This window comes from Podarcis pityusensis, assembly GCF_964106645.2.
Source record: "Podarcis pityusensis genome assembly, chromosome: 5".
Lineage (NCBI taxonomy): Eukaryota > Metazoa > Chordata > Lepidosauria > Squamata > Lacertidae > Podarcis > Podarcis pityusensis.
This window is the reverse complement of record NC_138032.1, coordinates 8,023,909-8,047,571: the sequence shown is the minus strand read 5'-3', so window position 1 is coordinate 8,047,571 and position 23,663 is coordinate 8,023,909. Positions and strand designations below refer to the sequence as shown.

At 50.3% G+C, this 23,663-nt stretch overlaps 1 protein-coding gene across 3 annotated transcripts in view; it reads left to right on the top strand.

Moving 5' to 3' along the window:
* The first annotated feature begins 13,808 nt into the window (after window positions 1-13,808).
* EPHB3 (EPH receptor B3) overlaps window positions 13,809-23,663 on the top strand; it is an 86,250-nt gene continuing 76,395 nt past the window's right edge. Inside the window, exon 1 of one of the 3 annotated variants that reach the window (XM_081007823.1) lies at window positions 13,809-14,754. In XM_081007823.1, the coding sequence (XP_080863949.1) occupies window positions 14,667-14,754 (88 nt within the window). In that variant the 5' untranslated portion in view covers window positions 13,809-14,666. Of the gene's footprint in view, window positions 14,755-15,641; window positions 15,673-23,663 lie in introns of those variants that run through there. The other 2 variants (XM_081007822.1, XM_081007824.1) reach the window with 2 other exon arrangements.

Genomic DNA, 23,663 nt, shown 5'->3' with positions numbered 1-23,663 from the left:
AAACAGTTGCAAGAAGGCAGATTCATATATCCAATCTATCAGGCACCCAAACAGCTCTGGGCCAGGTCCAAACATCCCAATGCGGGGTGCACACACGGATTCCTGTAGATGGTAAGGGCACCATTTCCCAGAGTACTCAAAGCAAAGCAGCCAGACGCCCAAATCCCAGGATGGATCCCTGCTCTTCTCAAACCTACCTGTCCTTTCCCATGACTTGGCCAAGTCAATTTAACCTATTTAGCTCCGCTGCTGGCGTGATTGTAATAAGCAGGCGAAATTCAATAGAGGCAGCTCAATCAAAGGGCAAACAAACCCTTAAGAAATAGAGGGGGGGGGGCTTGTTAGCTTTATAAATGCACATCATACACAAGGCACTGTGCAGAGCAAACCGACGCGGAGTAAGACTGGAGTTGAGTCATGCAGGGAGGAAAGTTCTTTGCAGATCAGGGCCGAGAAGTAACCCAGCATTTGGACTGGAGTCTGGTTCCCTCCTGCTGTTGTGAATTGCAGTGGTTTCAAATGCTGATCACCAGGCTTCCCTCTTCGTTTGTGCATCGAGTGGGCTAGAAGGTAAAGGGACCCCTGACCATTAGGTCCAGTCATCAACGACTCTGGGGTTGCGGCGCTCATCTCGCTTTATTGGCCGAGGGAGCCGGCGTACAGCTTCCAGGTCATGTGGCCAGCATGACTAAGCCACTTCTGGCGAACCAGAGCAGCGCACGGAAACGCCGTTTACCTTCCTGCCAGAGTGGTACCTATTTATCTACTTGCACTTTGATGTGCTTTCAAACTGCTAGGTTGGCAGGAGCTGGGACCGAACAACAGGGACTCACTCCGTCGCGGGGATTCAAACCGCCGACCTTCTGATCGGCAAGCCCTAGGCTCTCTGGTTTAACCCACAGCACTTGCTCCGTAACCGTTTAATGCATTCATGGATGTTTAACAATTGAACTGTTCATTTGCCACCTTGCTGTTTATTTGATTTAAAAAGCCCTAATGATTAAAAGTTCCTCGCACAACTTTGCTCTGGAAGAGAATGGGGAAGGTGGGTTGGCAATTGCACAGGCACCAGCCAGTCAGAGCTATGCATGGAAGCTGTGCAGAACAAGTTGCCCCCGGAGGGGAAAGGGCTTGTTCGAACAGAGTGTGCTTCCAGAGCGGCTCTGCTGCTTGGATCATGTTTCGTTTGTACTCAGCCTAGAATTCATTTTGCACCAACTTTTCCCGCTGGGCTATGTCCCAGGAAAAGCTGGTCCAGCCCCAGTGGAGTTAGCGCTCCTCTTGCAGATCTGTTGGAGAGGAAGTGAGCTGCTCTTCCAAGAGGGAAAGATCTTCACTTTCTTGCAATGTTCCCACTAATGTCATTTTGAACAGACACCAGATCAGATCTCCTTGTTTAGGGAGGGCCCTTTCCAGCTGACAGATCTCTTGCAGGCAATTGCATCTTTGGACTGGGAAGGACTCGATTTCAAGTGGGAAGTTAGGGAGTCTTATCTGCCAAAGGATCTACTCATGAGAAAGAAGCAAAGGAGGCCACTTGGTGCTGCTCCTCCTCCTCCTGGAGGCAAATTGTCTGGTGCACACAAGTATGTGAGCACACACGCACCCTCAGCCCCACACCCAAACGCAATATTGTCGTCAAACTTCACATTTCTTTCTTTGTTTACGAAATTAGATTCATGCGACAATTTAATTGAAGCAACCCATTAAAAAGAATTGAGACGGCATAAATAAGAAGACCGTACATTTTAAAAGCTCTTCAAATTAAATGTAACAAATCACTGGGGAGAAAAAACAACCTCTGCTTAGGTCTGTTCTGTTGTTTGGGGCAGGTTGCCACAGGCAGTTCTTTTCAGACACCATAACCCATGGGTAGGCAACATAAGTCCCGGGGGCCGGATCCAGCCCAATCACCTTTAAATCTGGCCTGCGGATGGTCTGGGAATCAGCGTGTTTTTACATGAGTAGAATGTGTCCTTTTATTTAAAATGCATCTCTGGGTTATTTGTGGGGCATAGGAATTTGTTCACCCCCCCCAAAAAAAAAATATAGTCCGGCCCCCCACAAGGACTGAGGGACAGTGGATCGGCCCCCTGCTGAAAAAGTTTGCTGACCCCTGCTATAACCTCTCGGAATGCGACAGTTTCTGGCGAGAGGTTTGCAGGGCTCAAGGAGACTTCATTGGGGTGCCCCTGTGCCTTCCCATGGCATTTGGGCCGGTTTGGCTCGTGACCCCATAGAGCTGCAAAGGTGAGAACATCTGCAGCAGCTGGAAAGTTGCCTTCAGCAGAGGATGTAACATGCCTCTGAATGCCCTTTGCAGGGAATCAAAGGCATGGAAAGTGTTGCTGTGCTCAGGTCCCGTTTACAGTAGGGCTGGGCGATATCTGGTTTGTGATATATCACCAGCTAAACACCCCAATATATTGATATATCACAATATCTGAAATAAGGATGGAGCTATGTGGAGGCATTGGCTGGTTTCACGGTTTTCCCCACATCATGATTTTTGCATAGCGTGCAGACACACACATAGCATGATTCCTGATATATTGCAGGTCAAAAATTATGAAACCGATATCACGATACGGACTTCACACCGGTTTTGGACAATATATTGATGTATTGCCCAGCCCTATTTTGCAGGTGACCAAGGGCATTGGGTTGGCCATGGAAGCTCTGCATGGAAGCACCCTGAATTTTCTCAGTGTGTGAAAGAAGTCCGCCTGCAAAAGAGTCACATTCTGGAAGTGCTCTACAGGGTGTTGGATTCAGGCACTGAGCCTATTGGTAGACCAGCCCTGTGTTACAAAGATGTCTTCAAACATGACATGAAGGCTGGCAACTGTTGACATGCAGAGGGCTGGGAGTCCGAGCTAGCAAGCCCCAGCTCAGACGTCTCCTTCCATTGGCCTGTGCTCCGACGTAAATCAGCGACCCGGGCTTCAAAACCAGGGCACACTATGTCAGCAGAGCAAACTGCACACAGAGAATAGGCGTGAGGCTTGTGGAAGCATACTACAACTACGGATTTATTAATCATAAATCAGGACAAAGAAACTTGTCGTCTCTCTCTCATGTCGTCTCAGAGAGAAAACAGGGAAAAGCAAAAGCTATACACAACGGAAGTTCCCAGCAAACTGTGCTGGAATGTAAATAGGCATGTGACACGTTAGAATCCCATGTCTGTTCCTTAAGGTGGAACGGAAATCTCAACAGCAACAACAACCCCGTTGTGTGGGAAACCCTTGCAGAGGACTGCAGTGCCTGGAGACAGGCAGTCAAGTTGTGTATCCACAGCAGTGATCAGAGGAGAAATAACCGCTGGGAGGAATGCAGACAGAAGAAACACCCTGGTGCATCTGCAGCAGCACAGGTGGACGCCTCCATTTGCCCCAGCTGCAACAAAACATGTCTCTCCTGTATCGGTCTCTACAGCCACAGCAGGCACTGCAACTCTGTGATGGATTCACTTTACTCCCAAAGACGTACTCTTCCATTGTCTCCTCAGACAGACGGATGCCAACAACAACTGGAAGTAAGTGTCATTAGTGGCTGTTAGTTGCTGCAGTGGAAGTTTAATATTGGCACTTGGTTGGATCCTGACAACGGGCTGAGACACCAAGAGATTCTCTGATCCAAGAGCCCCCTTTCCCAAAGAGTCTCTTGCACACGGATACACACGTGGTGTGTCTCCCCCCCATCAGAAGAAAAAAAAATCCTTCTCCAGCAGCAATTATTCCTTACGATACATTAAAGGTCACTTCCAGGAAGGCATTTATGCAGAAAGGAGCATCACCAAGCAGCCCAGTTGCAAAACCTTCGAGGGCCACATCCTGGAAGACTTCAATAACTTTTTTTTCTTCTGATGGGACGGCCAAATGCTTTCCTATTTCTTTCCCATTCTTTTTTTTTAAATTAATTAAAGGGAGAATTGTATGAACCACAGGAATTTGTTTTTGCTATAAGGCTTCCTTGATTATTTTGCCACTTCTCAAATTGTATTGGATTTCTCCTGCAGTCAAGAGATTTTTGCATCTGAATAGCCTGGGAGGGGCTCTTTTATCTCTGGCTAATTGCAGATTGCAAGCAAAGCTGTGCCTGTTCAGCATCCTCCTCTTCCTAATGATACCCGGTTTTGTCAGTTTTACATTCTTGCTGCCGTGAGATGGGTTTGTGCCTCACCGAAATTGCCTTCATTTCTCTGCGGTTTACCTCCCCCCCCCCCAACCTCTTTTTTTCTATTTGGTGAGATCTAGTGCTTATTGTATTTACATCAGAATACGGGAAACGGCTGCAAATGAGGACATCTATACCTGGCATATTTATAGCACTTTGCAGCATTCACAAGTTCATGAGGATACTGCAATCCAGCCTTTCCCAACCTTGGGTCCCTGGATCTTGCTGGACTACGACTCCCATCATCCATAACTCTTGGCGGCGGATTATGGGAATTGTAGTCCAACAACATTTGGGGCCTCAAGGCTGGGGGTGGGGGGTGGGGAGGCTGTTTAAGATCCTTGCAGAAGCCCTGGGGAAAGGACCGTAGCTATGTGACAGAGCTGTAAAAAGGCACCAGGTCAGCATCTTTGGAGAAGGCATTCCACCCCTCCGTTAAAAGCAGTTCCCTATGTTTCCAGTGCATCTGCTATTTAGACAGAAAATACCAGGTTCAAATCCTGGGCATCTACAGGCAGGACTAGGACTGTCCAGTCTGAAACCCTAGAGCATGAGTAGGCAAACTAAGGCCCGGGGGCCAGATCCAGCCCAATCGCCTTCTCAATCTGGCCCACGGACGATCCGGGAATCAGCGTGTTTTTACATGAGTAGAAAGTGTCCTTTTATTTAAAATGCATCTCTGGGTTATTTGTGGGGCATAGGAATTCGTTCATTTTTTCCCTTCAAAATATAGCCCGGCACCCCACAAAGTCTGAGGGACAGCTGACCGGCCCCCTGCTGAAATAGTTTGCTGACCCCTGCCATAGAGAGCAGATTGAGGTAAGTGTATCAGTGATCTCAGGAATGTAAGATTTTTATTAAAAGAATGAGACATAGAGAACTAATCTAAATTTAAAAGGAGCTGCAAGAAATACAAATAGAATAAGCAGAATACAGAGTCCTCTCTTAAAGGTAGGTCTTAACTCTTACTGCCCACAGAAAGCAGTAGCCCCTCCCAGCTCTCACCTGGGATCTTTAACAACAACAACTTAATTATACCTTGCCCATCTGGCTGGGTTTCTGCAGCCACTCTGAGTGGCTCCCAACAGAATACAGTGGTACCTCGGGTTAAGAACTTAACGTATTTTTCGCTCTATAAGACGCACCAGACCACAAGACGCACCTAGTTTTTGGAGGAGGAAAACAAGAAAAAAAATATTCTGAATCCCAGAAGCCAGAACAGCAAGAGGGATCGCTGCACAGCGAAAGCAGCGATCCATTTTGCTGTTCTGGCTTCTGGGATAGCTGCGCAGCCTGCATTCGCTCCATAAGACGCACACACATTTCCCCTTACTTTTTAGGAGGGAAAAAGTGAGTCTTATAGAGCAAAAAATACAGTAATTCATTCCGGAGGTCCGTTCTTAACCTGAAACTGTTCTTAACCTGAGGTACCACTTTAGCTAATGGGGCCTCCCGCTGCCACCGCCATGAGATTTCTGTTCTCATCCTGAAGCAAAGTTATTAACCCGAGGTACTATTTCTGGGTTAGCGGAGTCTGTAACCTGAAGCATCTGTAACCTGAAGCGTCTGTAACCCGAGGTACCACTGTATTAAAAACTTTCCTCCCACCCTCTCGTCCTGGGAGACCACCGTTTCCCTGTCTCTCACCCAGGATCCTCCATCAACCATCTACCACCGCCATGGGCATATAATCCCTGGACCTTACTAAAGGCCCAGAGCAGAGGAAGCCAAAGAAATAATAGGAGAAAATGAAGGAGACCAGAAAGAAAGAAAGAAAGAAAGAAAGAAAGAAAGAAAGAAAGGACATCCGATTTTTCACCTGCTGATTACATAAAAAAAGAGAAAGAAATCAAGACATTCAGTCCACGATAACATATATATTTTCCACTTTCTGTTAAGCAATATTTCTTTTAAGTCAGGTAGGTGTGCCAGTGGTCTGACTCAGTAGAAGACAGTTTCCTATGTTCCTCTCGTAACCACCTGGGGTTTTTCCAATCCCAGGAAGGTATCCTTACAACCACACCACCCTGGCTTTCAAAATACCAGTGTTTGGCTATGCATATGAGGCCAGTCCAATAATAATAATAATTTATTATTTATACTTTGCCCATCCGGCTTGGCTTCCCCAGCCACTCTGGGTGGCTTTCGACAAACAAAACATTAAAATACAGTAATGCATCAAACGTTAAAAGCTTCCCTAAACAGTCCAAGTGCTGCCTGTAGAGAAAAGCTGCCATCTAAGGAGCCTGCAAGCCTCTCTCTCTCTCCCTCCTGCCTGCTCAGGAACACAAAACCTTCAGCCAGGCCTCTCCCCTTTGGAACGTGCTTGACACCTGTGGGCTGGAGGGGAAGGAAGTGTCAATAACTTCCTTCTTCCTGGGCTCCGAGAGCGGCAAGCCTCGTCTTGGGCACTTGGCAGATGGATGATGAGGGAGCGGCAGCAGGTCAGGTTTCCTTCTGCCCTCAAATACAGAAAGCCTTCCGGCCTCTCTCTCTCCAGATTCACGGGCTGGAGCCTGCAAAGGGCAAGCTTTCCAGGAACATCAGCGGCCTGGGGGTCATTTCTCTTCGGCCCGAGGTCACAGCCAGACCACTCTCCTTCTCTTCCGTCAGTCTGGGAGAAGCCAGAGGGGCCTCCTCACCACGAGTAAGCAGCGAAGCAGATTGCCGCGTGGGATCCGTGCACAATTCCCCAAAGAAATGCACCATGATTTGACATTTGCCGGGGAAAAGCAGCCAGACTTGTGGTCGATCGTACCTTCAGGAGGGACTTTTGGCTGATTTCACCTGTGCAGAACAAGGGGAGAAGGACTGTCACAAAGGCAAAACCCTGTAAATGGAACACAGCGTGAATAGCGCAAACTTCATCAGCCCCATCAAAGCCTCAGAAGGATCATAGAATCACTGAGCTTGGAGGACATCGGATGGGACCTTGAAAGGCATCTAGCTCAACCCGTTTGCTTAAGGTGGCATCTGCAATGGACAATTCAACTATTGCAGCACCCCTGACAGTGCGGCCATTCTGTTGAAATACCTCCAGCGAAGGAGAGACTGCCGCCTCCTGAGGCAGAGAGTTCCACAGTCAAACAACTCTTGCCACTAGGAAGCATCTCCTAACGTTTGGCCAAAATCCGCTTCCCTGCAATTTCCACCCCTTTGGTTCCAAGTCCTGCCCTCTGCGGTAGCAGAGAGCAAGTCTCCTCTGTCTCTTCTGCACAACAGCTCTTCAGATATTTGAAGGCCGCTATCTTGGTTACATTACAGACAACAACATGAGATGTACAAGGAAAACAACAAGAAAGGGTTTAGTTATACAACTTCTAGATTTCAAAAGGAAGTTATAGAAGAAGTAAAGCTGCTAAAGAAAGCATATAGTATCTTGCTAGAATGGGATACAAAAGAGGAGGAGGTCAAATCGGTTATGATTAAATGGGCACAAGATATAGGACATAATATACAATTTGAGGATTGGGAAGAATTGTGGAAAGTAAATTTGAAATGTACAGATTGTTCTCTTTTGAAAGAAAATTACATGAAAATGATGTATAGATGGTATATTACACCAGTACAGATAGCAAAAATGTACAAAACCGGGTCAAACACATGTTGGAAATGTAAAGAAAAAGAAAAAGAAGGAATTTTTTATCATATGTGGTGGGAATGAAGAGAAGTGAATTTTTTTGGGGAAATGATATACAATGAACTGAAAAAAATGTTTAAAATGACATTTGTAAAAAAACCCCAGAAGCATTTCTATTAGTGATTCTAGGACAAGACCTGCAAAGAAAAATAAATAACTTATTTATGTATGCTACCACAGCGGCAAGAGTCTTGATAGCACAAGGATGGAAGAATGAGGAAATCCCAACAAAAGAACAGTGGAAAGAAAAATTGATGAGTTATGCAGAACTGGCTGAATTGACATACAAATTGTGGGACAAGGACAACTGTGACTTTAAGGAAGAATGGGAACTTTTTACAAATTATCTAAAAAGACAACACAATTAACTGGACTCCTTGGCAGGTTTTGAATAAACATACACAGATTTATTGGTTGACAACATGATAGATAGATAACGTAAGGAAATGTATAATTTTATAACATGCAGAGAACAATATGTGCTGAGAAATCAGAGAGAGGAGCTGAGGGAAGTCTCAGGGGGGAGGGAGGGTTTGAAGGGGGGTGGGGAAAAAGGGGGAAAATAATAATGAATATGATATGTTTTGATAGTTTGTACAGTGGTACCTCGGGATGCGAACGGGATCCGTTCCAGAGCCCCGTTCGCAACCCGAACAGAACGCAAGATGCAACGGCGCGTCTGCGCGTCGCGTTTGGCTGTTTCCGCGCATGCGCGTGATGTCATTTTGAGTGTCTGCGCATGCGCGAGTGGCAAAACCCGGAAATAATGCACTCTGTTACTTCCGGGTTGCCGCGGAGCGCAACTCGAATGCGTTCAACCCGAAGCACATTCAACTCGAGGTATGAATGTTTGTTGAAATTGTTAATAAAAATATTAAAGAAAAGAAAAGAAGAAGGCCTCTATCCATTTTGCCCTGACCATCTCTTCTTTGGGCTACAAAACCCCGCAGAGCTTTCATAGGACTTGGCGTCTGGACTCGCCACCATCCTGGGTGTGACTGGAAGTTGGCTCATTTAGTTTAGAGCGATAGCAGAGCATTTCCTCTGACAGTTGGCAATAGGCTGCATCAGGGATGGTTTGTGGACCAGATGATTCTCTAGGTCCCTTCCAACGCTACAACTCTATGTTGCAAAAGATCCACTACTGCTATCCCTACCTGGCCAGTGAAGCAATAGACGAGGGCAGGTTCCTTGCAATGTTATTGTTGTTATTATTAAGGAGTTTCTGGAGGTAGAGTCATCGGCAGTGATTCGCTCGGGACCTACAGACACCTTTGGTGTCTGAGATCAGAAGAGAGGGAGATCTTATCCACCTGATCATCAGCTGTCAGGCTGCCCTGGCTGAATCAGAGCGACAGCCCTGTTTATCTTGCTGATGCACATGGCAAAATCCAGCACTCAGATCATGCCAGCTCACACCGGCAGGGCGAGTCCGACAGGTGTTGCCAAAGAAGGAAGAGAGGAGCGGACCCTGCCAGTATCTGCCGAGCTGGCAGGTGGAGCTGGGCCAGAAGAGAAGCAGATCACATCTTCGGATGGAGTTTCGTTTCCTCCACCCGCAGCCTCCTTATCACCCTGGCTGAGCGGCAACTTGCAACCCGGGTGTTTCCTGGGCTTGCTTTGAAACCTGCACCTCTGCTTGGTTGCGCTGAAAGAGCATCGTCAGCTGTGGGTGAAGAAACAACCAGTGCCTCTGAGCATACCCAGGCTGTTTTCCCCCCACTATTGCAGAACTGCAGCCCACCTGAACTCAGAATTAAGCCAATGGGCCTCTCTATCCCTAGTTGAGGACTAAATTGAACCCTCCTAAAGCCTGCCCCCCCCCCAACGTCCTGTTTATTGTGCATTCATGACTATTTGTGCTCATGGTGGTATTGGGGCAGTTATATGTGATTCCACTTTTGAAGCTATTTGAACCTGCAAAAGTTTGGGAGCAGAAACAACGACAACAACAACAACAACAACAACTTCTTTTTTATTTATGCTTGGCCCATCTGGCTGGGTTTCTCCCCAGTGGCTTCTAGTACATATAAAAATTTAATAAAACATCAAACATTACAAACTTCCCGACACAAGGCTGCCTTCAAATGTCTTCCCAAAGTTGTGTAGTTCTTTATTGCCTATGCAGTATTGTTATGTCTGTGACGTCTTGCAAAATACACCCACAAAGGGTATCGGTCTGGAGGGGCCTCCTGACATCCCCTCTGTTACATTCCTCTCCACCCTTCCACTGTCTGCGCATTTATACTGTATGCTGCTCAGGGCAGAGATCTATCTTTTGCTTATGTCACCCTGCGAAGCACCGTGCACAATTGTGGCTCTGTGTAAATAATAGGCAACTATACATTATAAGGGGCCAGGATGTAGTGGCAGAATGCTTGCCTTCCAAGCAAGGTTTTTAATGCCTTCGGTCCTTGGGACCTATGAAAGTAAGCAACAGTGCCTCTGAGCAGGCACAGAGTATATTTCGCTCGCAAATAAGGGCCAGGTTAGAGGTTACCTTGAGCCAGCTTTTCCCACCCTGGTGTCTTGCTGGACTATAACCCTACTCTCCATCAGCAGGGGCTGATGGGAGCTGGAGGCCAGATCATTGGAAGGGCACCAGGTAGAGGAAGGCCTGTCTTAAAGGCAACATCGCTGTGGTTACTGCACCCCTTCTCTGCATTACCTGGTGGCATCTACCTGAAAATGCTTGGTAACCTTCTTACATCAGCCTAACATTTCCCTTTCATGGACCTCTCTGGTGACTGCTGAATTCAGCTGGTGGAGGGACATCAATTGAGATGACGCCACATCATGCTTCTGTTAGGCCAGGGGTGGGGAAACCTTTTCAGGGCCACTTTCCCTCACAAGCAACATTGGGGGGGGGGGCGCAAGCCTGCAGTGGGCAGGGCCAGAGGCAAGAAGTAGCTGGGTCAAAGTTGGGTGTGTGGCAGATGATGATGATGATGATGATGATGATTTTATACCCCACCCATCTGTCTGGGTTTCCAGATGTTACCCTTATCTGTGTATATTTCAGGCACGCACACGTCAGGGGTTTGTACACACCCTTTATTCAGGCAAGTGAGACGCATCTTTACGGCTCAAGGGGAATCCTTTCTAGCTAGGGGAAAGCCCTTGAGGAGCAGGATCAGAGAGGGAGAATGTACTGGGGCTGAGTGTTGTCTCATGAGAGGCCAGATGGAAAGGATTTGAGGGTCGCTCCTGCTCTGGCTTTCCCCACCACTGGATTAGGCATTCTGGAAAGAGATTTGGATGGTGAGTAGTTCCGTACAGCGTAACCACAGAGAAGTCCCATTCATGGTGGCATAGGGAGAAGGCCAAATTAAGCAGCTGCAGCTTTCACCATTGGTGACTCCTCCCACCGCAAGCGCAGGTTGAGGTTGAGGTCTTGAGGAAGCAGTTCCCATGTACTTCCTCATATTTGGAACACTGATGCATGATGCCCCTCCTTCCCCCTCTCCGTACCACACTGCGGGTGACTTTCTCAGCTGTTTCAGTATCTTATTTGTCATGGTGATTGCTCAACGACTCCTCTGAGATGTACACAAATCCAGAGCATTGCTTTGTGGTCACTAGCTTGGAATCTGGGTAGGCTGGGGTGTGCTTGAAGAGGCTCACCTTTAGAAACCTGTGCATTCTGATTTAGTGAGGTCAGGGGGAAAGCACAGGCTCAGCAGCCCAGTTTCGTGTGGAATTGTGAGTCTCCCCACACCCTGTGTGAAAATGGCGGTGTTTTGTCACCTTCTTCCCTTCACCTCAGCAGATTCTTGACTAATAGAGGAGCCCTGGGTCTCAAATTCTCCATCCAGCTATTGTTAGAGCACCTGCATTTCGGGGGGCGTGGGGTGTTAGGGGAGGGGAAATACCTCTGGTGGAGACATGTCATGCTCCTTCTGGACCTTTGGACCCCACCCTGCACTCAGCTCTCACCTGGGACTCCTAGAAGCTGCCAGAATGAGACATTGGCCACACCCTAGGAAACGGCTTCGACTGGCCAGCTAAACCACGTGAGAGTAGCCAATGGGTTTCAAACCCTCGGGGAGTTAGAGAGTTCCCCTGCATGTGAAGAAAGCCTTAGGTGGATTGAGCAGACCAGACCAATAGGGGGTCCAATGGTGAAGAAGGCAGTTTCTGCACTGTACAGTGCCTCATGTTACGTTCGCTTCATGTTACGTTCTTTCAGGTTACGTCCTGCGGTGACCCGGAAGTACTGGAAAGGGTTACTTCTGGGTTTCACCACTCGAGCATGCACAGAAGCGCAAAATGACATCATGCGCAGAAGTACCAAATCGCAACCCGTGCGTGCGCAAACACGCCGCTGCGGGTTACGCTCTTTTCATGTTGCGAACGGGCCTCCGGAATGGATCCCGTTCGCAACCAGAGGTACCACTCTAGAGGGAAGTGAGGGGTAGATAGGGCTCGTCCACACAGGGGCGTTCTGAAGTGGGGGCAGGGGGGTGGTCTGCCCTGGGTGCCATTCCAAAGGGGGTGAGACAAAATGCGTACTCCCTATCTGTGGCACCTCCCGGGGCATGCGCTGCTCGTTGTGCACCCCCGGTATGCGTGCCACGCCCCTGGGATGCACACCACGCCCTCGGGATGCATGCCATGCCCCCGCGAGCGGTGTGTTACACCCCCTCAGGAGCGCATCACACCGCCTGGGACAAACACCGCTCCAGGTACCGGAACAGGTTGCTCCGCCTCTGCGTCCACATGGGAAGGGAGCCCATCTAGGGGAAGGAAAACGCTGGTCCTAAACTTCCACTGCCTTGTGGGATGTCTTCAGGAGAAGAAATGACAATGGAGTAAACCTTACACAAATCTGGAGAGGAGTTCCTAAGATGGTTCAGTGGCACCTTGTGCACCTCCTTCTGGCAACTCCTCCAACCCAGCTGGCTCCTGTGGACCCCATCAGTGAGGCCGAGAAGAGGGTCTTGTCGTCTGGGCAGCCCAGGAGCTCCACACACACTGCCCAGGCTTGCAACCCGGGGGAGGTCACTTCAGTGCTGCTAGTGCAGCAGTTTGACTTCACCCCCCGGAGGCGCACTCCATTGTCTCTCGAGACAGACGGAGGCCAACAACAACAATGCCATGTGCCCATGAGTTGGTTATAAGTGCCAAGCACACTGCCTCCTTTTCAATTGGTGCAGGATCCATAACGTCCTGCTGAAAAACCGTAACTTTTTAAACCGCAAACGGACATTGTTGCTGTTGTCGCATGTTAAGAGCTGTAGCTCAAGAGGGGCTCTCCAGATGGCAATATTGTGGTGACATTGGGAGAAGCGTCACAGAACAACTAATGAAGTGAAATGACGCGTGGGCAATGCAGTGTGCTTCCCCCACTAAGGCAGTTCTAGTATCTCACTGGCTTGTTGCAGGACACATTTTGCAACATCAAAAGTATAGGGTCTATACTTAGCAGAAGGCTTTATGTCAGCACATGGTTCCTTTACCTGCTCGCAGGAGTATCTGGGGAAATCCTGACCATGCCATATCTGCGAAATCTGCCGCTATCTCCATGCTGCTGCGGCTGCGGAGTTCTTTATTCCTATCTTTTGTTAACTCTCAGGCTTCCCCTCCCCCCGCCTCCCATGTCATCCTGCCCATTCATGAATGGGAGCCCCCCACCTCCCACCGCAGCGCTTTAATAGCTGGCAATCCCCCACTCGCCCACTAGGTGGAGCACCCTCCTCGCGTGCCTCCCGCCCGGCCAGTGAGCCTTGAGAGCTGGTCTCGGAGCGTCCGCCCTTTCCAATTCATCTTTCCCTCGGAGCCCCGCCTCCCCACTTCGGGAGGCGGCAACCCAGAGGACGCCAGCCGCCCAATCAGCGCGAGGCTTGGCGTTGCTAGGGGCGTTCCCGCCGCGCCTGGCCCGCGCTGAGCGGGCGCCCGGTTGCCGGGGGCGCGGCCCTGGGCGCGATTGGCAGCCGGGCTCCTCCCCCTGGGTCTGAGCCGCGGCGGCTTTGCAGGAGCGCCCAGAGCGAGAGCGTGAGCGGCCGAGAGAGGATCCCCGAGCGAGGGGCGGCGCTGGCTGCGTGCGGAGCCCGCGAGTCGCTTGCAGCCTGCCGCGCACCGAGCCTCTCGGGTCTCTCCAGCCGGGAAGGAGGACCCTCTGCGGATCCCCGACGCCGGGGAATCCCCAGTCCAGCGCGGACCCAAGAGAAAACCGAGTGTGGGGCGGGAGAGATTCTGGCACTCCAGCCCTGCCGCGCTTCAGCACCGGACCGTCCGCAAGGGCCTGGACGAGCCCGCTTCGGTTCCGACCCAGCAGCAGCGCAAGAGAAAGCGGAGCTTAGCAAGCCAAGCGGGGATCCGCTGTCCGCATCGCGGACCGGAGCGGTCGTCTGGAGAAGCCCCGGCCGGTTCTGATCCGCTCCAAGTCCCCCGGACCGAGCAAGGGAGCCCCCCGGAGCTGCTGGGGAGAGCGGCGTCCCTGGAGAGGCGCGCGGAACTCCGGGGAGCTGTTGGTGCCGTCGGAAGACCCGCTCCGGCGAGAGGTTCCGGAGGGCGCCCGTCCAAAGCCACCTCCGCTCGGGCTGCGGGGTCGGGCGAGGAAGGGAGGGCAGGACTGTTGTCTCTCTTTGGCGGAGTACGAGGCGCCTTGGGCGGACAGCGCCTTTCGGGACCGCCCGGGACTACTGGATCGACCCGCTGGAGCCTGGAGGAGTTTAATTTCGGGAGGTTTTTTGGGTGCAAAGATCAGCCCGCCGGACGCCGAACCGACGCCGGGGGCGGACCGTGCGCTCCCCGCCGAGGAGCAGCGGCAGCGACGCGCCGGAGGTCCGCGCCCGCCCCGGGGGCTCGGGATTGTATAGCCGCCCCGCCGGGCTCCGGCCCCGCGATGGCCGCGGCCCGCCCGGGGGCGCCCCAGCCGCTGCTCCCGGTGGTGCTGCTGCTTCTGCTGCCGGGCGGCTGCCGCGCATTGGAAGGTGAGGCCCCGCGGATCCCTTGGGGGGCAGTGGGGGGAGATTTCCCGCGGGGATCGGCCTCTCCGTCGGGGGATCCCCATTCCGAGGGAGCGAAATGGTGAAAACCTCAGCTTGGCACTCACCTTTGTATGTGCACATTGAATTCTGCGGATGCACACACACTAAATATTTGCGTTTTTGGGGTACCGGGGGTGCTTAAGAACCCCACCCTTTTCCAGAGTCACGAACCCTTTCAACCTTTATATCGGACATCAGATGGAGAGGCAGCCTCCAGAGGTGTCTGTTGTCCTGAGTCCACATACAAGCCCAAGAACACACGTCCATTGCCTTGGATGGGTGCCTGGAGAGAAGCCATTGTCCCTGTCTGTTTGGGATGGGCAGTTGTTCCACCTCCGCCCTGCCCACCCTCCATTCAAACACTTGGCCCCTTCTTCTGCCCTCCAGCCTCTGTTCCACAAATCTGTGGCAGCCTCCATGAAAATAATCAAGTCTGAAGCATGCCCTCTTGGCCTGAGCTCCAGTCTCACCATTTAGTGTTGTTAGCCGCCCTGAGCCCGGCTTCGGCTGGGGAGGGCGGGATATAAATAAAATTTATTATTATTATCTGGTCTTTCCAGGGTCTTCTAGCTTAGATCCTCCGCCCCCCACTTTCTGAACCGTGGCGTTAGATAGGGCCACCACCCTTGCTTAATGGCAAGGTCCTGTGCTATGACACCGGCAGCTTCAAAATTGGGGGGCAAGCGAAGGAAGCTGGTGGCCAACTGGCCCTTGCTGCCCCTTGTGTGGGTTGCTGAGAGTTGGCTCAGCTAGATTTTGGAGGGCGATTGTGTTGTAAGTGGCAGATGAGAGAGAAGAGATCCTCAGAGCTGTCAAGTGCTATCCATAAAGTTGCTAAGTTCGCCATGCTTTTGACTGCGGGTGAGTTTTAGACCTCTGCAGCTCAAAATTTGGGTTTGCATTCTTTTCTCAGCTCTTTGGACTGCTTTCTTCTGGCTGTGGGAGCAGGATGTTGTTTTCTTCAGATTGGGAACCGCGGAGGCAGAGAGGGCACTTCTGTCACTTGGCCTGCATTAAACAGAAAAGCAAAGCTGTGAAATGAAGCAGTTCATGGTAGACTTTGAAAACAAAAAAGCCAAGTTCAGAGTTTGTTTTAAAATGAGTTCGCTCTGTAAGAGAGCCTAACATGTAAGAGCAGTGGCTTACTTAATTGTTGCATTTCACAGCATATATGTCTCACTGAAAAGTTCCGATTCTGCAGAAATTGTTGGAGCCACCTGAAGATAGCCTGAGTATCCTATTCCTGCTTTAAGCCCAAATGATACTTCTGTTTAGTATAAAGCACAATTTTAGCAGAAATGGAGAGGTTTGTATTCTAGTGGAATCTCCCTCCATATGCTTCTTATCTTTAGCAAAAGAACAGTAGACATTAATGTTCCTTTTGGGTGTAGGCAGATTTCAAGTTTGCTTTTCCACAACCCCTCAGTCCTGAAGGCCAGAAATGGTCTCTTTAGCCTCACCAAAAGGTTGAGCATTCAAGAACCAGGATGAAAGGCTTGCAACTCAGTTGAATTGCAAGACCAGAGGAGAGAAAACTGGTTGTTTTCCAGTTCTGGTAGAAGTTTTAACTTTAGTCATTTTGCCAAATGCTTGGGAATCATGAGCTTTTGTCCCATCAGAGAAAAGGTGTTGGGCCTTTGAGCAAGCTCGGGGAAAAAATTGGTTCATCTTGCCCTTTGTGTTCTGAATCTTGTCAAAATGAGAGTGGGGGGGGGGGATGTTTTCAGCATGCACAAGAAGAACAGCACAGAAGCTGGAATGCAGACATATGTGACACATTCTCAAAAATCAGTGCTGGGGAATTTTCTTAATAGGCAGCCTCATTTCTCCAGCTACCTCCCAGCCTCCCCTCCACACAAAATATGGAAGTTGTGTCTTTAAAGTAGCTCCTGTGAATTTCCCCAAATACATCAGATCTTAAAACCTGCCAGCTTCAGCATCGCTGCCCTCGGATACATTCAAAAACATGCTTTTGACTTCCTTTCTTCTTCTCCCCTGTTTGACGCTGGCTTCGAGTTTTCCTTCACAGGCACATTCTTTTGCTGGGATGGCAAAGGCGCTGGGTTTGTGGTGAAATGAGAGTGAGAGAGAAAGAGAAGGGGTGGGAGGGAGGGTGTGTGTGTGTAAGGAACCCTTTTTGGCTCCTTCTGAGATTTTCAAGAAACATGCCTCCTTCCAAATTACCTTGGCTCCTTTTGTGCAGAACAAGGTTGGAGCTTTTCCGCCTTTTTGGGAACTGCCTCAGCTGGAAGGCGAGGCATCAACACAGGCAGGCAGCCACTTCGTGGAATATCTCCCTTTCTCCAAGATAATTTAACTCCTGGAGAACAAGGGCCTTTTACACTGAATTAGAAATTCCTGCAGAGGGATAGATTTTTCCCCTGTTCCATGTATGCAGCTCCATTTGTCCAGATGGGGACAGCCCAGGCATGTCACCAAATTGTATCAGAAACCACGCCAAACCCACAAAGATCTCTTGGCTTTGTGAAGGGGACACATCACAAGACTTAAAACCAGTGTTGTGCGTTCTGCAAGTCTGCCTACCTTCTCTTTGTCGTCTTGGTGTTCTGATTTCTCTGGCCTGGCGTGCTTCATGGGTACAGTGTCTGCCACGCTCCACACTTCAGGTGTTTCCCTTAAGTTTCTTCTGTTCTCTGCCGCTGTGATTGTCAGGCCCATGTAGATCAATGCGTCTTTGTCCTGTCCTGCTTTGAGAAAATGGGGTGGCAGCTTGTCATCGATCAGGTCCCCGTTAACCTCCTAAACGAAGAGCAAATCGGAGGCTATAGAAAGGCTTGCTCAGGAATAGCAACACTTTTTCCCTTTTCCTTTTTTAACTGTTTCCCTTATGTGTGTGTATTTAAAAAGAGCACCACCTCGCAGACGGAGGAGTTTGCGCCTCAGCTTCGAGCCAGGCTCTCTCCGCGAGGCGCTTGCTTGGGGTCCGCGGGGCGTGTTCTTGGGTGGGTTCGAGAGTTGGCTTCTCAACCTGCACTTTTCCTGCTCTGCCTTTTGTTCCAGCTGGGCTGCGTGTAAACCGAGCAGTGGCGTGTGCGGCATATGTTGTGACTTAACTCTGCGAATCAGGGTCGCTTGACCCTTAAGATCACCAGGAATGCGCTCTTACATTCCCTTTTTGTGGGGCGGGGGCTCGCACTTAAAAATAAAAATAATACGCACATTGTGTTGCTGGTCCCCACCCCCATGCTGTTTAAAAAAGCTGCTTCCTGATCCAGACTGTGCCGTTTTTGAGCAGTTACTGTAAATCTAGTGTATGCATTACTTTAGTGCTAATAATAAATCCATAGCAGCAATAAATCCATATGCGCACACTCTATATAAACCGCAGCTGCTAGTAACCGGGGATTCTGCCACCTCGCGCTGCCCTGTCAGGTTTCGGTGCCAGAAATGTGTAACTCCCAGCTAGTTTTGTTACCTCTGCGTCCTGACCCGTGAGAGTTGGGATTTTGCGGTCGGCTGGGGTGTGAGCGTGCACATTTTTAGACTTGTGTCTGGGCTTTTTTAAAAAAAATGCAACACGACTCTGTTCAATTGTGCTCCTTCTCCCCTCTCCTCCCCGCTGCTCCACTTGGCTTGACCTATCGGGAGCCTGGTGGAGAGTCCAGTTTCTTTGCAAGGGAGCGCAGAAGGGGAGACGTCGAGGGGCCGAGGAGGAGAGCGGTGGAAGGGTGTGTGTGTGTGTGTGTGGAGAAGCCTGCTTTTCAGCAGCGAGTCACAGAGGGCTTTGTAAGGGCTGGGAAGAAAATGGTTCCTTCCCCCAGATTTCTGTGCAAGCGTGCTGGGTCTGTTTGAAGTTACAGTGTGTTTTTCTTCTCTGGTTCAGCAGCGCCTCAGCCTGCCGGAGCAGGAATGCTCTGGCCCAGAAGCAACGGCGGCGGCTTTCTCTGGCAAAGGCACTTGAACGCGAAGAGAGGCGAGCTGGGCTGGGGAGCCGAGGCCCCACGGGAATAGGTTTCCCTTGCTCGGCCGAAGAGCGCAGGAGGGGAAGGAGGAGCGCTTTTGGAAAATGCAAGCTTTCTCTTCTTTCCCTTTTGCTCAGTTTTTGCTGCTTCCCTTGCTTGGGACCATCCCACTCCTGTTCTGCTGGAAAGAGAGAGAAAAACGATACGCCGTTAATTTAAACTGCATTAAATCACATTTTCTATACCTGTTAGTGCTTCTGATGCCCTGTGCTTCTCCCCCTCCCCCCCAGGGCTGAGCGCAAGGGAAGGAATTAATAATACTGGTTTGGGAACAATGGCAAAGGACAGGTTCCTTTTCTTCTTCCTGCCTGCTCACCTGCGCACAAAGAGGCACAAACTCTGTAGGGGCAAGAGCAGCTCCTGTCCCTGCAAAACCTCGAGGGTTTCCTTTTCCTTTGTCCTGGCCAGCTTGCACCCGGACACTGCACCGAGGGATTCGGGGCACAATTAACCTCTCCACTTTTGCAAAGGGCTCCTCCGCCCCCTGTATTCCCATGACTGGGTAAATGAATAACTCTTTGCTGAGACATTGGGAGGAGGAGGATATTGGGGACAAATGGAAAGCGGAGGGGGCCACATTTCGGTTTACGCTCAACTCCCTGTGCTGCAGAGCAGCTCCATAAGGCCACTAAATGCCCAAAAGTTATCTCATAAGACCCTTTAACCACTACCCTAGCGATTAAAGGTGCGGTTTAAAAAGTGGATTTTCCCACCATCACCACCTCTTTGTGGGTGAAGCCCATGCAGGTGAATGTAAATACAGAACTGGGTGGTGGGAGAGATTGTTTCACGTTAGTTTAATGTGGAGCACGGGGGTGCTTGTGGCATTAAGTAGGTCAGGAGGGAAGCGTGTTCATCCTTTCCCAAGTTTTGCTTGAGTTGAGCGAAGATGGAGGCTGGTTTGGGAGGGGCATTTTAGCTCTATAAAGCCTGGCTGAATTCTATAGTGCATTTGTTTCTGTGGCAGTGGGCTCCCAGTCTAGTGTAGCACAATGCACGTATTTAGGTGCATGTTTTGACGTAGCACGATGTGCGTGGTGCGTCCGCTTGCAACGACGCATTTTCTCCCCTCCCGATTCTATAGATGCGCTGCCAGGTATTTCCCTGACGGAGCGAGATTTGCTTTCTTTTAATTACAGTTCACTGAACTGCCTCCTCTCTCGGCGGGGACGCTGGGCCTGCTGTTTTGTTGATGCTTTAGGATAAGGCTGAGGGGAATCTGGTCACAGAACTCGGGAAGCTCTGGCCGAGCTCATTAAATCTCCCATTCCTTGCAAGCTGGCTCATCCGTCTGGGGGGAGAGAGAGGCTGTTCCTTTGTGCCCAGAAGAGCAGCCGGCTAATTGGCGACGAGGGCAAGCTTACAAGACGAGCTGCGTGGACTTCTGAGGGTCCCCCCTCCCGGGACGGTGTTCTCTGTACTTTCTATACTTTCCTTGCTCTCATCTTCTTATTTTCTCCCCGCCTAACTGAGCTTCACCTCGAGCTACATGGGCAAGCGCTAGGCTGATCATGATGCTGACTCTCTTGGGCTAAAATGATCTCTGTTCCCTCCATTTCCCTTAATGGTGGGGAATCCCTAGTGCCGGACGATTCGTGCCCAAGCACCCTTTGTGGTGGCATTTGGGGCTTTTCCCTCCTCCTCCTCCTCCTTTTTAAAGTTCTTGTCAAGGCTGGCATCGTGCATTAAATATTCGGTTGCGTTTCCCCCTTTCTTCCCGCAGGCTGGTTTTGGCGGTTGCTGGCGACTGGGTACTCGGCAGGTTTTAATTAAACATCCCAAGGAACCTGAATCATGGGCTCACGTGTTGTTTTCTGTGTTGTGTTTTTCTTCCAGGCCCGCTTTTACTTACCTGCGGTGCCGACTCAAACTGGTTTTTCCAGGTTCAGCTTCTCCTTGTGGTGCCAAGCATGAGCGAAGGGGGCAGGCAGGCATCAGTGCGCATGTGCGGGGAACCATGTTCTCTGGGAGCATGGAGTAGAGGGTTCTGGAGCCACGTCACATAGGCGCTTGTGTTGCTTTGCCCACCCACCCCCTGGACTCCCATTTTGGGATTCTTCCCTCTTTGCCAAATAGACTGGCTGGTCAGATGTCCAGTTTTTTCCACTTAAGACCAAGCTGTCCCATCGGACAGGATTTCCAGAACTTGAGGGATTCCCATCCGTAAAACCGGAATCCCCAAACCATATTGCCCCGTGTTACGGGGCATCATCTCGTGTGGGCATTTTCGTTTGTGTGTTTACATGCATCTCCACTTGCAAATATGGCGGCCCTCCCTCACTTAAGCTTTCTTGTTTCCACAAAGCCACTATGTGGAGATGCAGCGTTAATGAGGGAGCAGGTTGTTGTGACTCCACAAAGATCGCATCTGGGGAACAAAAGATAGTGTAACGATTGGGCCTCTCATTAGAGGCTATTGGCAGGTGGAGGAGTCAAAATGGCGGCTAGATTGACTGCCATAATTAATACTGCACAGCGTGTGGCTGGAAAGCAGAATCTGTTCGCCGTCCTCAAGGTCCTGCTCTCCTGCATCCTCTGGGGTGGGGCATGTCTTGCAGCAGAAGGGGGCCTGCTGCACGGTTGTGGAATAGGAGAGACAGACAGCAACTTTGGGCGAAAGGAGTAGTTTCTTGTAGCCTTGTGCCTGGCTGCCATCTGAGGGAAGTTGCATGTCTCTGGCGGGTTTGAGAAGAAGTGTTGGCCATGGCAGCTGCATGTGCACATTTCAGATGGAATCTGGGTCTGTTCTTTTGTGGGCAGCACATTGGCACCATGGAAGAACGCTAGAGCTTCCTTCCTCAGCCTGCCACCCTCCCATCACCTGTGCCATGATGGCAGGGGATGATGGGAATTGTAGTCCAGAACACCTGGAGGGGGCACCAAGTTTGAGAAGGTGGAGCTAGTTCCATAGCTCCACAGCTTCTGTGAACTATCCTCCATTTCAGCATGTGAGATCTGCCAGCCATGGAGCTTGGCCTAAGTAGATCCTTCTCAAACCCCTCTGCTAAATTCAGCTGGAATTTGTGTGTGCGTATTTGATGCCATGGCATTGTTTGGGTGGTGTGTAAGATGAAAATGGGTCTTAAATCTGGGCCTGGCTGAGCAAGGCCCCTTTGAGCAATGTTTTTGGAGTGATATGAGCTCCCTGCACAGACATGCCGCTGAAATTTTGTAACTCGAGGGATTGTGTTGGATACCTCTTAGCAGCGAGCGCTGCCGTCTAGTAGGGTTTATCTTCTCCTTTGTTAAAAAAAGAGCTGCATTTCAGGCATGCAGTGGAGATACAAGAAAGAATGAGCAATTATTATTATTATTATTAATAATAATAATAATAATAATAATAATTTAAACATGTATGCTATCCTTCATTAAAAGATCCCAGAACGGTTCACAACAGAAAAATGTAAATGTCTATCAAAGATGCATAGGACATTTCAAATGCTCAGGGGAAAGAAAAGATGGATAGGTTTGCAAGGAACTGGAAGTGTGATTCCGTGCAAGGGAAATATCAGCAGCAGCGTAATATTTGGACCCTTTCCCCGTTGCTGTGAAAGTCAGCCCAGGCCCCATGGCTCCCTTAAGGCCGTTGTGTCGCCCGTTTCCCCAGCACATAGGAACCCTCTTGTTGCTCTGGTGTGTGTGATGGGCTTTTTGTTTTTGTGTGTGTTTGTGTTTTTCCTCCTCTTGTGTCTCTAGGAGCCTGCAGCTTTCCCCTGCACCTGTTCCCCTCCCCCAAGCCCCCACCTTGGAATGTGAAATGTAGGAAACATGTAGGAACTTCGGCCGGGTTTATAATCGACAGGATGCATGCCAGCTCTGGGGTTTTGGTGGTTTTTTTGCGCGTGTTTGTGTGTGGGAAGGCTGCATTTGACACTGAAGTTGCATGGATTCGCCCGAGGACTCAGAGGGTTATCTTTATGATCCTGAGCAGCTTTTACTCTCCTTCGCAGCTTCAAAAAGGGCTGGACAGAGGCCCTCCGGTCGCTGCTGAAGTCCCGTCCCAAAGCCACCTCTTTCTACAGCATTTGCTCTGGCCTTCTGGGGGAAGCCCTTGCCTCCTCCGGCAAGAGGGGAAGGGGCTTCATTGCCTCTCGGACCCCCGGAGAATGAGCGAAAGGAAGGGACTCTGGTTCTGGAGTTGCTTGGCAGCGCAGGCAGAGGAGGTGTCGAAGGGGTGGCAGCGCCGTGTGTCTTCCGCACGTACCGACGGCGAGGAACCCGAGGCCCCCTCTTTACTTATTAACGAGAAAAACGTGTCGGCTTTGACCAATTGCCAGGGACAGATTTATCCTAGTCCTGCAGAAATTAAACTGAAAATGAAAAGTGGGGGAGAGAGGGAGAGAGAAAGCGCCAGGCCCTGGCACTTTTCTCTCGTTGCCCCTTCTCCCTCTGCCTCTCTCTCTCTCTGCTTGTTTTAACTTCGGAGGAATCTAGAGTTTGGACTGGGGAGTTTATTGGGGGGGTGAGGAGGAGAATATTTAGGTTTAAACAGTTCCAGATGGGTTTAGCGTTCGCATGTCGGGAGGAAGTGAGCGGAGGGCCGTTCAGAGATTCAGGTAACTGCCCCAGGCACGGGACGGGGAGGGAAATTTTGGCAAAGGGCCGTTTTGGGGGGCCATGTGCTTGCCAGCTAAATTTGTTGACTTTCAGAGCCGCTCCGTCTGTGGGGCTAAGTCTTTCCGATAAAAATCGTCGTCTTCTCCCGGCACATCTCTCTCGCTTACCTTCCCACCCCCCGCTTGTTTTCTTCCTCCCCTCCCAGGAGAAGAACCTGCAAAAGGAACTGGAAAAGGTGGTTCTCCTGCCCGCAACTTCGGGCGCTGCTGTGAGGTTGGCAGGGCGGGAGAGAACTTCATTTTGCCCGGCTGT